Genomic DNA, 16085 nt, shown 5'->3' on the forward strand with positions numbered 1-16085 from the left:
GGCAGGACTGGGGGAGCTGGTGGACTGGGAGCCTGTGGCTGGCTTGGAGGATGCCAGCGGTGGCTCTGGCAGAGGGAGAGCAGGACAAGAAGGAGGGTGCTGAGCTGTGGGGACCCCCAGGGTCAGACTGTGGGCAGAGCAGTGGCATCTGGGGGTAGAGGTGGCAACCCACACTTATAGGGCGGTGCGATGGCAATAAACCTGATGAGCGTGGTCAAAGAGGTGTGGGTAAGCTTAACCTGTTTCTTCTCCCGTGATGTCTCGGCTTGTGGAGATGTTTGGTGCCTGTCTCTCCATCCAAGCGTGCCAACAGCACACGTGGCGTGTGATGAGGCTGTGTGCTCCCCTCCGTGCCCCAGGCTGGGCTGTGATTTCTCTGGTAAGCACTTTTCCTTTAGGTGATAAGGCGAGAACTGAAGGTTGAGAGTCCAGCCCTGTGCCCCAGCCTGATCGGGAGCGCAGCAGGTCTGCAGTATGCAAAGGTTGGCCATCCTGGAGAAAACCTCACCATCAGGGTAGCGTAGGTGGATGAGGGTGTGTGGCAAGGCAGGGGAGCAAAATAGCACCATTTTGCCGGCGGCTGAGGCTGTGAGGACCAGATACATCCAAAGCTGGCTGGGTTTGCATTGTGGTACCCCCAGTCTGGCTGCTCTCTTGCTCTCTGGAGTTGGATTTTGGGAGCTGGGAAAAGGGAGAGGCTGGGCTGAGGCTCTTGGGCTATCTACGCATGGTAGTGTGAGCTTCGGGCCGTTTGCACCGCTTCTCTGTCTAACATGGAGGCGATTCCCCGTGCTGCGGTGTGCGTGTCACTCTGAAACTAATTTGCTTGATCATTTTAATAAATGTAGAAGGGATGTCCCAGTGTGCGAGTAATGGGGCATTAATCCATGTCCAGCTGTGTTAATAGCACTCTAGGAAGGAATTAACGCCACATAATTCATCGCCTGCGCAGCTCTCGCTCTCTTAATTACGGGATGTTTGATTTTAGGACCCCCCTTCTGTGACGGCTGCTCAGCCTCTTTGGCTTTGAGGTGGGTCTCTGGTGACTCTTGTTTCCTCACCCGCTACCAGTTTTCCTCCTGGCTCCTCTGCTCCTCCTGCCATGCAGGTTCCCGGTTCCAGCAGCATCGTTGTCCGCCTGGCCGTGAAGTTTAACGACACAAAGGCTTTCTGAGGCATCGCCACCTTTTTGGTGCTGCTGGCTTGTCTGCTGCCCCAATGCAGGTGCTGATGGGAGGTTTCCCGGGAAGATGCGAGCCCTGCTCCTGTAGGAAGCCCTGGAGCTACACCCCTGCTTGCTTGCAGAAGCTTTGCTTGCCTGTTTTTGTTTGCATTTTTGAGCTTCCGAGAGCACTGTGTTCCTGGGGAGATATACTTAGGTCTAGGTCTTTACTTAATCTCTTTTCTTTCTAGGTTAGATGTATAATGTTGTTTAAATATCCTGTAAAACTACTGGCATTCTCTTCCCAGCCTGTTTTTTCCCTCGTCTCACACTGTAGGACTGCAGCAGCTATTTTGCTGCCCTGGGAGGGACCGGGGTCTGGCTCTCCCCAGGAACTCCCCGGCCAGGGTGCTGGATGCTTCATCATTCACCATCTTTTAAGGGACTCGGGGAGTTCTGTAAATTACAGCAAAGCGCTCAGATAGAGTTTGCGGTGACTTTGGGTTTGTTTTGCAAATGGTCATTCGCTGAGGCTCTGTTTAAAACAAACAGCTCAAATAAGCTTTCCACTTCAGTGCGTTAAAATCCCTTAATGCATTAAAATTCCCTGGCCACGGACATTCGGGCTTCCGCTGTGCCAGGTGCTGTATAAACAGTTACCAAGCGCTGGTGTCTGCTGTAAAATAATCGCATCGTTCGCTTCTCCTCGCTCGTCCATGAGTTGAGTAGCTTTTGTTAGGGGAGATGATACTAGTCCTGGCATTTGCTGGCCGTACAGCCAGCACCAAGGCAATCTGTAACTTCGGGTGGTTTTAAACCCGGGAAGATTGTTTTTTATCCCTTCCCGCTGTGCAGCTGCAGCGGGAGCATCTGTTCCCTGGTGGGAAGCGGCAGCAGTTTTCCAGCTGGGTCAGACAGCGGCAGAGGGCTCTGTGGTTACTGGAGAGCTGAAGCCAAAAGTCGAAAGGAGAAAAAAAAAAAAGGGAGGAGAGAGCTAAACCCAGCTGTCCCAAGTCCCTCTTGGTGTGGGAGCATCTTCTCCCACCTCCATCAGAGCATCTTCTCCCACCTCCATCACCCTACTTGTGTCAGCAGGTAAGAAACAGCCCTGTGATACCTTTGCGTGTCCATCTCGCTCTCTGACTCTTTCAGCTACCCGTCAGTGGGGAATATTAGCAGCCTTGTTGTCTTGCGTTGCCCTTCGCCATGGGTGCCTGGCCTCCTGGGTGCCCCTCTGCAGGGAAGGGTGCAGCAGGGGCAACAAGGGGGGAGTTTGCCGGAGCTTGGAGTTGGGGTGTCAGGACCACTCGGTGCGTGTATTTTGTCGGAGCTGCTGCCTCAATAAACAGAAATATCTCATTGAGGGTATAGACGTTATCAAGTGAGTTTTCATGGTTAGGGCTTGTTTATGCCAGGGTTACAGGCTTTCAGCAACTGCTCTCCCTATATTTTTGTATTTTCATCTTATGGTTAAATTGGTAGAGAATTAGATTAACCTGAAACAAACTACTCTTATGGACATGCATAGGAAAGCACACGCAGCGAAAGGTGTAAGCGATTTTCACTTGGAAAGTGCAGACTTAGCTGAGCTGGAGACTTTTAAGGTCTGCTTCCCCGGATTAGTTGGGATCAGGTAAACTGCCTGAAGAGGGGTCACAGACGGGATGGAAGGTGTAATGGTGTAGTGTAGTGGGTGAGGTTCGTGTGCCATGTTTTGGAGAGGAGCCCCTTTCCTTGGTGAGCTCCGTGTGCTGGTCTCTCGTGGCTTTGGCTGAATGTGGGACTCCAGAAAAGGCAGTTCTAGTCTTGTCTCGTCGGAGCGTGGGACTGTGCAAATGCTTTCATGCTGCCCTGTCCTTGGCACGTGGTGTAACAGGGAGGGGAGCAGGTCCGTGCTGAACTGTGTGTAACCTCACCCCCTCTCCTTCCCGTACCTGTTTGCACCATCACCAGCTCTTTACACTTTCAGGGACCTTTTATTCTCAGGAATGCCTCTGTCCCTCGGGTGGTATCTCCAGAGCAGAAGTGTCAGCCTGAAAGCCACCTTCTTGGATGCACGATTCTGTGTGGCTTAGGAAATCTGCAGTTAAGGGGCAAATTTCATTCCAGAGGCAAAGGGCGAAGATATCTCCTCTGCTTCTGGCTCCGCCACCCAGGTGGCAGCGGGAAGGGGAGAGGGAAGAGAGAGGCTGAGTGCTGCTGAGATGCCTGATGAAAGTATGGGGCACCTCATTCCCAGGTTGGAGGTGATGGGGAGACAAGGACACCTCCGGAAAGCTGAAGGTTGTGGCCGCTTCTGAAATTTTCTCCGGTGTCCAGCTTTCTTTTTGTGGTGACTTCTGCCAGCTCTCGTTAAACAGTAGCAATTAGGAGTCTTTAAAGAGAACCGTTTCCTACAGATGTGGAGCTTCAGTGCTGTGCCAGTAGGCACTGAGCTGAAAGGAGTGGTCCAAAGGGCAAAGTCACATCAATAGCTTGGGGAGGGAGAGGCACGACTTAAAAGGCAATGTTGGCACAAGACTGAGCAAGGACTGTCCATTTGGGCTGGGAAATGGAGGAAGGATTGTAACGACTGGAGGAGAGGGTTTTTGAAGACCGTCCTTTAGAAACAGCACACATGTGTTGGAGGGAAGTGCTGAACGGATCTCGCGGTGGCACGTGATTGTCTTGGGGCGGCTGGGTGGACCTGCAGAAGGTTGCAGGTCCACTTGGTGCAGTGTGAAACGCTCCCTGGAGTCGGAGAGAGCTGTGAGGGGTACTGTTCTCCTGGATGCTGGGCAGAGCTCATGCACCGCGTGGCTGCTGCCCTTCCTCACATGCTGCTGGAGCCTGATGACTCTGGCAGCTCTTCCCTCCGCACGTGCTTGTATATTTATATACGCACACACACACATTTATAAGGCTCCTTCTGGAGCTCAGTATCCTCTCTGAGGACACCAGGTGTTCCCTTAAGTCACCCGTTCCCCGGCTGGCCTCATCCTGCAGCCTGCCCAGCAGGACCTGAGCTTCAGGAAGAGTGTAAGTGTCTCAACTTTGTCTCCTTGGTGTCTTTCTCTCCTTTCCCAGGAAGAAACTGAAGTGAAAAAGAAGTGACTGAAAAAGAAATCAAGGAACGATTTGAAGGAACAGATTCATTTCTTAACAAGATCAAGTTTGAATTAAATGGCTGATAAACAGATCAGGTAACTTTTTTTTTAAAAAAATTTTTGAATTGTTGGTTGTGCTTTAGATTTTTCTTTTAAAGTCTTTCAAACTTAATCCCTTGTGTGATACAGGAGGTTGGAGGAAATCACCTGATCATCTCTTCTGCCCTTAAACAGTTCTGATTCCTTCTCTGCTCCTTTCTTACCTCCTTTTTTTCAGCCTTCTCTTATTTTCTGTCTTTGCCATGTTGTCACATCTCTGCATTCTTCAGTTCTTTTTTCTCACTGCCTTTTTCTTTCTGCCCTCTGCTTTTTACCCTCCACAAGTCTGTTCCTTTTTGCTTCCTCTTTCAAAGGTCAGCTTGACCTGCTGACTTCAGCTCGCTGACTTCAAGGGAGCAAAGCCAGCTCCTTGACCAGCCGAGGATGCGGGGCTTGTAATTACAAAGTCCACGTAGATGCAGCCTCGTGCTCTTCCTCTAAAGCCAGTCAATGCTTGAGTGATTGCAGGAACATGAAGTACCAACAATAATTAGTGACACTTAAGTGCACAGCAGGAACTTAAGAGTGTTGGTCCTGGCATGTGCAAAGCCTAGATTTGAGTCCTCCCTGGAAATGAATAGGGATGTGTTTTCTGGAAAGATACAGTTGTACCCTTAGCTTCCTAAGAGCTGTGTCAGATGGATCTGCACAGTCCTGCACGTGGCTTTAACTTTCTGCTGCTTGTGAAGTTGCCCCAGATAAATGAGCCCTACATGCTGTGGGATTCCTGTGGGGTTTTTTGTGCTCCTCTTCTAACATCTAATTTTTCAGGTTACCAGCTCAGGACAGGAGGGGTCAGCGGGTGAATGAAACCTCCTGACAGAGGGCCAGGACTTGGCAATGCCTAAATGCTACAGGCAAGAGGGCTGCCCCTTCTTAGTGTTTGCCATGATTAGGATATCTTCCTGCCCGCCTGCCTTCTGCAAATGAAACCAGTCCTGAGCTGTGCTGATAACAAGACAGCATTGTGGAGTGTTTACATGCCTAGGTTTGCCCAGCATCAGTGACCCAATTTGGAGAGCACTTGGCACTCTCTTCTCTTACACCCATGAAGGGCACGCTGAGATTCACCTCCATGGAGCCTGACGGGTGTATGTCCCTGATAGCAGAGCAAAAGGTCCAGATATCTGTGGTCATTTGAAGCTTGGTATTTTGAAGGAAGGGGAGACGCGTCCTCGAAGATCTTCCTCAGCCCCTCCAGTGCGCAGCGTGGACAGGAGCTTGATAGCTACAGGGCTGAGGAGGAGCACTAGGAGAACCGCTTTCTATCCCTTCTCGGGTTAAACTGAGCAAATGGCTTTATTTGTATGCTAGCCTGTGTTGTCCCCGTTTCACTAAGCCCGGCGCACCTAGGTAGTGAGAGGCAGTAGCTGTGCAGAAGCTAAATAGGACAGAGACCAGGCACATTCTCATCCCATGAGAGAGCAGAGAGCACTGAGGTGAAAAGTGGGATGACTTAGTCGCAAGGGAAACAGCTTTTGATTCGGGTGCAGTGCCCTCTGTCTCAGGTTCTTCTCTGTGCCCCAAATCCCTCACCTTTCCTGCTGAGGTCATCTCTCCCATCTATGCGACCACAGGTCTGCAGCGGTCACAGGCAACCAAGCCAAGAAGATCTGCTTAAGCTTGGAGGATCTACTGAACCTCTCTTCCCTTGCAGCATGCATATGTCACCCCTTAGCAAAACGAGATTGATACCGAAAGACTAAAATCCACAGCAGCGGTTTGCTGCAAGGTGGGATCAAGGGCATTGCATTTCTGCAGCAGTGCATGTGGAACTTGATCTCAGCGTCTCGCCGGATACTGCCGCATAGTCCATCCGTACCAGTCTCCCTCCAAAGTGCGCGTGGGGGAACCTGGATGGTTGGATTCAGGTGCGATGGGAGTGTTGAGCAAGGGTTTCTCGCCCACAAACAGAGTGAGAGGCTCTCTGCAGCCCACATTGCCCAAATTTTTGGCTTGTCCAGGCACATCAGACTATTCCCCTTTATTGCTGGGGTCTGCGCTGAAACTGGGGAATCTTTTGCACTTACGGTGCCATCTTACAGGCAAGATGTTTGCCACGTGTCTCTATCTCACTCCCATCTGATATAAACCATGTGATGATTTCACTGTTGGAACAGGCTGAGAGAGGCAAGTGTCTGCCTGCCCCGGCTCTTTCAGGGACACTTAGGGAAGCGATGACAGTGCTGGAAACGGGCACTGGTTGTGCCTTGAAGTCTGCGACCTGCCAGCAGTGACTTCGCAGCTGAATTTGGGGAGGTTGATACGTTGCAACACCCTCCTTCCCAGTGGTGCCTCCATCTTGACATGCTTTTATCTGGTCTCTAACCTCCTCTTTCAGTGTGACTATGGGTTAAATAAGGAGAGCGCCATGATGTGAAGCTTACTGTTTGGAATTTTCCCATGTCCTGAGAACAAGTTGAGCGTAGGAGTTTGCAGGCAAATCTATTCCCTTCTCAAACTGTGGTGCAAAGATCCCTGAGGCAACAGAGTCTCGAGCTGGTGAGATCTTGCAGTCTGGCCCTGCGCTGAGCTCATGCACTGATTTGGGCCTGCCTTCCTAACGTGCTACGCTTGATCTAATCTCGGTCAGCACTGTCTTGTTTGGGGATGTGGGCTGAGCTCAGGTCTGTCTGCCTGTCCTTGGCACCTCTTCTTCCAGCTGTGCCAGCCCTGGGGCTGCGTGTGTGTGTTGGTTTTTGGGGGGGGTGTTGTATTGGTGCGGGTGTTGAGGAGGAAGGAGCTCTGGCTGCAGGAGAGCAGAGGCTGAAAGGAGTTTCCTGGAGTGTCAAGGTCATGTTTAGCACTTGTGGGCAAAAACTTTTATTTTTTTTCTACCCCTCTCTTGTCTGCGTCCCCCAGGGAGACCTCAAGTTGAAACCTTGAGTCTCCATATCCTGCCTTTCCCTTGAACCTGGAGCTGAGAGGCAGCTCTTTCAGCATGGCCCATTATTGATCGTCCCTGCAATTGCCCCTCGATGCAGAGTGCTCTGCAACACTGCTGGGGGGGGAACGTGTTTGCAGAGCTTCACCCCACCATGCCATGGCCAGCCTCACCGCTGCTGCTTCCAGTGGGTAATGCAGTCTGTGCCCCCATCCAGAGCATCATGTCACCGTCGTGAAAGGCAGCATGCCCGTTCCACCGTGGGAGGACTCAGCCTCCCTGCTCACCCAGCTGCAATCTAGGACTGCTGTCAGCCGTCAGTTTAATATCCGAAACATCCTGTATTCAGGGAGCCGTATCCTGTGCTTTATTGGAGGGAGCTGACTCAAATAGGCTTCCTTACTCTCTGTGTGTAGCGGTTTATTGAGCATATAAGTGCCGGACATTTTTTGTAATTGAATTTACTGGGAACCCATGTTTAGCTGATGTGGCTTTCACTCAGCACCACTTGCAAGAATTCCCTGTGGGAACACAAAGGAGAGCGGAAAAAGCCCCGCGTTTTGGAAGCGCGTGCAGCCAGCCAGGTTTTGATTTCCCCAAGAGGTATGAGCTCACATCTCTGCATCTGCGGCCGTGCAGGCTGCCAGTTTGGTGGTTTCGCCAGACTATTGGTTTGTGTGTGTTCCCCTCGCCCCGGGCGGTGGGCTGGAAACACTTTCCTGGAGCTGCAACCGTCTGCTCCTCAGCTGCCAGCTGGGTGCTTCTGCTGGGCTTGTTCCCACATGATGGTAGCAGCTGACATGTCACGGTTGCGGTGCTGAAAAGTATTCGCCAGTAGACCTGCTGTCTTGGATGCCATCAGACCCTAACTGAAGTCTGTCCATGTGGTAGATGGTCCAGCGCTCTGTCTTTTCTCCTCTAGGGACAACAGAAACCCTTGGGTCCTGGGGAACGGGGTTTTTCCTTGCTCTTAGCGATGTGTGGCTTAGCTGTTTGGCTCCATTCCGCTCATCAGCAGTTTGTCCTGATGCTATGTGCTGCTTTCCCCTCCTCCTCTGTGTGTACAACAAGGGCCAAGCTTTGCCTTGAGGCAGAGCTCCCTTCGTGCTGGGGCGGGGGAGAGCCTTGTTGCACAGCGTTGCGTTAACTCTGGTCATGCAAAAGAGCTCCATTCTTTCCTCTTTCCCTCCCCTGACGTTATCCTAGTGCTAAGACATGTGTTTCTCTGCATCTCATCCCTTTACAGTTTACCTGCCAAGCTGATCAATGGAGGGATAGCTGGGCTGATCGGGGTCACCTGTGTATTTCCCATTGACCTGGCAAAAACTCGCCTGCAGAACCAGCAGAATGGCCAGCGGATGTACACCAGCATGTGAGTACCGCCCGCACCAGCAGCATCCTCCGGGGCTTTCGGTGGGGAGTCCTTCCACTTTGTTACCTCTTTCAGGTGACTTCAGCATTTCTAGGAACTGGGCTGTCCCCAGAAAAGCCAGGGGACAATCTTGAACTAAGCTGTGCTAGAGCAGATAAAGCAAATAAAGCAGCTCTTCAGGCTGCTGAGCCCAGCATGCGAGATCTCTGCAGAGGGCACCTCTGTTTGCATCCCTTGCTTGGGAGCAGCGTGTTCGCTGCTGTCAGGGCTCAGGACCAAAACACAAGGAGCCCTGTTTCATTCTCTGCTGGGCCACAATTAGGTGCGTGAGGGAATTTCTGCCTCTCTTCTGTTTCCGTGACTCTCATATTGAAGGTTACTATCCCTTCCTTTGCTGTGTCAGTTTTAAAAAGAGGAAAGCAGTCACCCATTCCCAGTCTAGAGCACTGCATGCAGACCTTTTGAAGGATCACAGGTTGCCACATGCTGTAGTTACCCTAGCAGTCCTATGTCCAAAAGAATGAAGTGCCGCAGGCTGTAGGAAAAGAAGGCATGAATATATCCAGCCCACCAAATTCAGCTGGGATTTGTGTGGGATGCTTAGGGCTGTGTATCTGCTGTGGGAATGTGCACCACACTCAGCACAAGATGTTTTGTCCTAGGAACCAGAGTCAGGCCTTAGTTTTCCAAAAGTACTGGTGTCATTGAGCGGGGAGAAGGGACTGGGACTGATGATGTGTGTCCTAAGATGAAATACTCTGTACGTTGATGGTTTTACTCTCCGGGCCTCCTTGTTCTAGCTGATGAGATGTAATTATGCGTGAGTTTAGGTTGTAGGCTCTGGCATGCCACGGCAGACTGATGCTTCCCTTGACAGTTACAGCGCTCTCCGCTCCCTGCGTTGTTTATGTGCCCAGGCGTGCTGGCAGGACGTGGCCTCTTGTCTTGCCTATCCTCTCCTCTTTGTTGTGTCCCGCTCCTGCCGCGGCTGCGGATTGCTTCTCCTCCCTGAGGATCGCTTCTCCCCCTGACCTGGTAGGCAACAGCAACAGGAGTTCGGGCAGGATGGAGGATTTGTAGGCTCCCCTTGGGACTGCATGCCAGGATGCCTCATCTCTGGAGGGGAGCTCAGTAGGAGAGAGGATTTTAACCTCCAGCAGTCGAGTGCAGATCTGCTCCGTAGCCAGGAATTGTTGTGGGATGAGGCACCGCTAAGGAATACACAGGATTTACCCTGTATATTTGAGCTGGCTCCTCCTAAGAGTTGGCGACAAAGCCTGGATGTGAATGAGTAATGCTGGAGGTGTTCCTCTGGCATTGGCAGCAGCTGTAGGGAAAGCGAGCTTGGGCCGATGGGGATAAGTGAAAGGGTCTTTTGGGGGCCGAGGGGCCAGCAGAGACAAGGAATTAATGGGGATAACACATCCTTTAGATAACATCAGGCCATCCTATGTCCTACCTAAGCAAGCAAGGGAAAGGCACTAAGAGGATGCTGTTACCGTGCATGGAGCACGTTTTCAGAGACACCCTTGTGTTAGCTAGGGATTTGGGAGGGCTTGTCTGAGCTCCTCAGTTGCAGGGGCTTGTTTTTCAGGAAATACTGTATGCCCATCGATACCAGATCTCAAAGGTGTCTGCTGAACACCCAGGAAGGCAGCAAATTCATTTAAAATTTTGGCTGTCTTGCTTTAAGACAGCATGCCTGACTTCTGCTCAGCTCGAGAGACCTTTGGCATCAGGGGAGCCTTTCCCTTGAAAGAGCCAAAGACACTTTGGAGCAGCCCTGAGGGCTGGAGAGAGCTGGGCTTTTGAGCTGCGCTGCCCCAGGTATGTTATGTATAATTTTAGTTGGCTGTTGGCTCCCTTTCCAGGGAGAGAAAGGAGCTGGGCATGCCCTTGGCTCTGTCTTGCTCTGCTGCAGCTTGAGGGCCTGGGAGTGACGTGCAAACCTTACGGTGAGGCAGCAGGGCTGCGTGAGCGTGGTGGGGAGCCGCTTTTCCCACTCCCCTCTCTGCCGCGGCTTGTTCAAAGCAGCACCGCTGAGTTGGGGAAAATGCCTTGCCTCTCCACCATTGCGGTGGAAGAGCTTGATGGGGGGGGATAGGACAAAGGTGCCCTGAGATTTTTGGGGCTTGCAAATGTGTTGGGGGGGCTGCTCCCAAGAACGGATGAGTGCGTGAAAGCTGCAGGAGCTGGGGTGGGGTGTGTGAAAGACAGGGTCCCGAAGGGTGCAGGGAGTCCCAGCAGAGTGGGTAAACTCGTTGCCACGACTGGCAGCAATGCAGGATGGGCTTTTCACAAATAACACGGGGTACCCCAGAAGAGTCTTGACCCATAAAGCCCTCCAGGGAACTCTGTATTTCCTTCTCTCCCACCTCAGCACTACTACAGAGCAGAGATGAAGTTTACTCCTTGTGTTGCCAAATCCCTTAGAAATGTATTCCTATTTTCATCAGCTACACTTCCCTTATTACTACTTAAAAGAGCCTTTTGTTCCTTAATTATGTCCGCACGCATGCATGTGCACCTCTCCCTTCCCCTATGGCCATGGCAAGTACCCATCCCTTCCCAAAGACCCCAAAGCAACCTTCAGCCAGCGCCCGGGCTTCGTGCAGCCGTGGTCCAGCGAGGGAAACTGCCAGGGGATCTGCTCTGCCTTTCTGAACTGCGCCTCTGGGTTCGTTAGGTGCGTATCTGTGCCTTCGAAAGGCTTTGAGCTATTCCAGTGCTCTGCACAGTTTTCCCATTTGCAGTAAATGTAGTTGAAACAAAGAAGGCGACAGTTTTCCCCTTGGAGCAGACCTCCGCGGCATCCTGCCGCTCTCTTCCCAGGGTGAGAGCCTGAGTGCTCGCAGCCTGCTGTGGGACCTGATGTGTTAAAAGTAAGTGCTTTAATCTGTGTGGGAGGTCACAGATGACTGAGCGTTCGGGTCATCTAGTGTTTGTGTGCCTTGTGTCGAATTTCACGGAGTAACTCAAGCAAGTTAGCACTGGGGGTTTTGGCCCCCCTTATTTTCCCTTCCAGAGCTGGATTTAAAAACATGTGCGTGGGGATCTGCTTGTTAGAGCATCTCATGCGCATTTGCCACAGGGGACCCTGGATAAACAGCCCTTGCAGTGACACTTTTCCCTTTTGTGTTTCTAGAAAGCAGACAGCGCGTGCGGGGTGAGCCGGAGGTTTCAAAGCCCCTGTGAATTAGGGGCTGAAATTGGACTCGGGCTTGAACAATGGCGCATTCAGCGGCTGACGCGGTTCCCTTCTCGGCTCAGGGTTTTGCTGACAGATCAGAAATGAAAACCACTCCGAGAGATTTGTTTTGTTTTTCTCTGCCCTCACCCACCTTTGAGCTCCTGTGGTTTATCTCTCTCTGTTTTGTTTGCAGGTCTGACTGCCTCATTAAAACAATTCGGTCGGAAGGCTACTTTGGCATGTACAGAGGTAAGTAAAGCTGAGTCAGGCACGGCGCAGGTTTTTGCCTTGGAAGCACTGGTGCGTAAGTGGGAGGAAAAGCCTATATTCTCTGGCTTATAAAGCAATAACCTAGCAATAGCCTAAGATGTTGAAAAATGCAGCTGTTTCTGAAAATAAACTCCTCCGCGCCACTGTCTGCTCAGGTCTGCACCATTGAGGGCTTGAGTCCTCGCCGTGGCTGTTTTGGGGTTAAACCTTACCGTTTACTGAAGTTCACCTTTACTAGCAGTTTAAGTGAAGCTGCTGGACTTTGTTTCAGGACTGTATGTGTGTGTTTCCCAGCTTGGGCATGGTAACTTCTGTCAGAGGGGCAGTCAAACCTCTTGAAGTGTCTTACTTTGTGGTTGACGATTGAATTTACGTCAAAGCCCACCTCCAATGTGGCCAGGACTGCTGTCCCATCTAGTTGGTAGCTTGTCTCCAAAACTAGCTGTCTCTGAAGCATGCCCGAGACAAGCTGCAAATAAAAATAAAATTAAAAATAACCTGCCCCCAGAAAAAACTCCCTTGGGGTGGTAAGAAAATCAGTGGTTGGCTCATGGTGGAGCTTCAGCCGTTTGGTCCTGTGCTAACCTACTAGAAATCTCCTGGCTCCTTGGCTTAGGCTGTCCGTTGCAGCAGTGAGTTCCTCAGTTGACATTATACCTTTTTGAGTTTAAACACAAAATCCTTGAAAGTTTTTAAAGATTTTTGAAGAGAGAGGAACAGCAGGCCAAATTCTGACGTGACTTGCAGCAGAGGAAAATGTGGAATACCTTCTTGGCTTTTGGCACAGTCTAGCTGGCTTAGCTGACACTGAACTCTGGTTCATTTTCTATACTGGTATTCAATTGCCTGAATAGGCAGTTTTTATCTCCGAGGCGTTCAGATAGCATTCTTTTGTGGCACTCATTCACTGATAAAGCGTGATTAAAGTACTGCTTTGATTAAGTGAGTCCTTGCTCTTTGTTTTTTCAAGCCGGAGTCCGGAGATGCTGGCGCCTTGCTGTTGGCAGCAGTAGCGTCTCTTGCCACTTCTTCCATAGCTCCTAAGGGAACGGAGACGCTGCGGCCGGCCATCCTGGGAGCAGGCGCTGGCTGTTGAGGCAGCGTCTCTTGCCCAACTTGCTGGTGGGCGTTTCAGGGGAGTGGGGTGGATGCCGGGGATGGATTGGTTGCTTCGCACCAGCTTTCCTGGGAGCAGGCAATGAGACAAATAACCCCGAGGAACCCTGGCAAGCTCCATCTTCAATGCTAGCGGTGACGCGTTCCCCCTTGATTTTTCCCAGAAGCTGGCTGCTTCTGTGTTCCCAGCCAGGAACTGAGGCTGCATTAACTTTGGCTGTAAATACGCAGTGGCAGGCTGCTTGCTGGGGAGCAGAAGGAAGAAGTTGTTCCTGCAAACTTACAGGGGAGACTGTAGGACCCATCAGGGCTTTTGAGAGAGACAGCTCAGTCCTGTAAGGTGTAGGGTGGTGGAGGGGATGTGTATCTCCAGGCCACTTTTCGCTCCCAAGCAGAAATCTCAAAGGGTGCAGAGGGTTTTGCATAGCTTTTGCTTTTCCCAGCCATAAAGAGTCTGGTCAGCTTGGTCCACGTCCCACTAATTTTGTACCCGCTCTGTTCAGGGAGCTGACAGTGGCTTGAATTTACTTGTCACCACTGACTATTAAATGAGGAGCTGGGTTTGGAGAGGACTTCTGTGAATAGCTCCAGTTCCTTCCAGCAATTCATAGATATTTCAGCATGGCCAGGGTGCAAAGGTGAGTCCTCCAAATATAGCAGTCCTGGCCTCTGCGCTCAGTTCTGTGAGCTGATGTTAACAGCCCTTCCCTCCCTCTCGGGGAGAGGATGGGCAGGTAAAATACATCCAAGATTCGTGAAGAATGCAAGCGCTTTTCTGGGAAGAAGGTAAAGAGGTGGCTCAGCCTTGCAGACAGGGGAGGATGGAAATCAGGTGGTGGGATTGGTTCCTGCTCCCTCCATCTGTCCCAGCTCCCCAGCAGAAGTTGCTGTATGACTCACAAGCTCTTATTTTCAGCCTTTAAGCTGAAATTGGGAGGATTATATGTTAATATGCTAAAGTGGCAGCTGCTGTGCCCCGTGGAGGAGTCACAAGCGCGTCAGTCGTCGTTGCAGGGCACTTGGTCTCTGTTGGGGGACAGAAAGGGTCTGCTTGGGCACAGCCATTCCCACTGTGTGACTTCAGGTCACCTTCACGTGTGAATCGAAGCTCCTCAGTGCGGACAGGAGAGAGGCTTGAGCTTATAGGATGCTTTTCTGCAAATCATCTCTTAAGGTGTACATGTGGGTAGTCAGTTCTCGCTCTGTATGAGTAGCCCGTAATAAATTGTGTGATCTATAAGGCAGTCCCAACGTTTCTCTCAAATTCTTTCCTAAAAGTTACAGGGATTGTTGGGTTTGTTTGGGGGAGGAAGAGGAGGGTTTTCTTCTCACGTTTTTTCCGTAACATCTCGGTAGCAGCAGTGCTGTCTAGCCCTGCCCTATGCTCAAGGGATGACGGTATGCTGCCTTCAGACGTGATGCCAAGCGAACGACTCCATGCTGCCTGTGGGCTCCTGGGCCACGTGGACACTAGTGGAAGGGGACCTCGGAGAGGTGTTCTCACTGCTCCCTGCTACAGTCCATCCAGAAGCCACCTATACATCCCAGCACGCGTCCTGGAAAGCCCCACTGCTGTTTGCAGACCAGCCGTTTAGCCTAGCTGGCGGGAGCTGAAGGTCTAGATCCGGCTGGGAAAATTCCCTTTGCTGATGACGTTTGGAGGGTTGCTGCAGTTTAGCTACAGTAGTGTGGCAGCCTTCCCCGGCCTCTGCTAATAACACCTCCCACATACACCAGTGCCGCCCTGGGGTTGACTCAATCCCCCTGTTATGTAGGTTGCTGGCGGTACGTAAGGGCTTCTATGAGAAATGTCTTTTAATGACAAAACCCGAGGCTCGGTGAGAAGAGGGGACTTAGAACTTCAGTTGGCAAACAACTGGTTTTGCTTCTACTTGATTGCATTCTTCGTAGTGCTTCTTTTCAAAAGACTTTCTATTTTTTAATGTTTGCAATTTATTTTTGCATTCTGTTTGTCTGTCGTTGCTTTTGGTACGCGTAGCGTTGCCTGTAGGCCAGGCTTAGCTTTAATCAGGGAAATAGTCATTGGCCTAGCTAGAACTGAAGAGCTATGAGATTTTGTAAAAAGGTAGGAAATGCCATGAAAAGCGTACAGCCGGCAGTTGAAGTGTCTCATTTCTCCTCCTCCAGTGAACTGAAGCTGTTATGGATTACTGAGGACAGGGATTATCCATTCTCTGCTAAGCAGCTTTACTGAAAATATCAAAGATGTAGGAGAAAACCCAGGTTCATTAACTTTTCTCTGTATATTGTGTGTTTTTACGCTCTACCTTATTTGCAATTGAAGGAGAAATTGCTGTGAAAGCCTCTTGGTTCCTGGAGGAGGTCAGCACGTGGAAGCGTACTTCTCGCTTACCTTTCTTGCTTGATGGTTTGGAGTTTGTGGTTTTTTCTTTCAATGAACTCTTTGCACTGGTGTTAGAGTAGCGCGTTTATTCTTTTTTTTTTTTTTTTCCTCTCTCCTTGTTTTTCCCAAGGAAATGGTTATTCGTGCTGCACGTCAGTAATGTATGGGTGTTTTACTTTCCAGCAATTAGGAGTGAGTTTGAAGTTGTCTTCAACTTGGCATTTGAGGAAACACTTCACAGGTAGCCACTTCCACTTAACAATCAGGCTGTGTGGATTTGCTTTGTAGATCCTCGTAGGGCTGACATTAAAAGGTGGAGGTAGAGCATGAGGGTCATGTCTGGGTGGCTTCTCATCACATGCAAGAGCCATGGCGGGGGGATGTGATGTGTAGGAAGCACATCAAACTGAAGCAGCGCAATCGTTGGTACACTTACAAGTTTGCAAAAACCCAGGAGTGTGAGAGGGCTGCCCGCCTCCCTGGCTAGATAATTAGGCTCTTGTAGAAGATGATGGCATTTGTTGGATGTCATGGCCAGTGT

The 16085-nt window shown here is 50.8% G+C and overlaps 1 protein-coding gene across 1 annotated transcript in view; it reads left to right on the plus strand.

The window, feature by feature from the left end:
• The first annotated feature begins 4251 nt into the window (after window positions 1-4251).
• Window positions 4252-16085, plus strand: part of SLC25A22 (solute carrier family 25 member 22) — a 29753-nt gene continuing 17919 nt past the window's right edge. The window contains exons 1-3 of the mRNA XM_059825713.1: window positions 4252-4344; window positions 8478-8603; window positions 11987-12042. Of these exons, the coding sequence (XP_059681696.1) occupies window positions 4325-4344; window positions 8478-8603; window positions 11987-12042 (202 nt within the window). The 5' untranslated portion in view covers window positions 4252-4324. The remainder of the gene's footprint in view (window positions 4345-8477; window positions 8604-11986; window positions 12043-16085) is intronic.

The sequence above is a fragment of the Gavia stellata genome, chromosome 17 (genome assembly GCF_030936135.1).
Source record: "Gavia stellata isolate bGavSte3 chromosome 17, bGavSte3.hap2, whole genome shotgun sequence".
NCBI classification, from domain to species: Eukaryota; Metazoa; Chordata; class Aves; order Gaviiformes; family Gaviidae; genus Gavia; species Gavia stellata.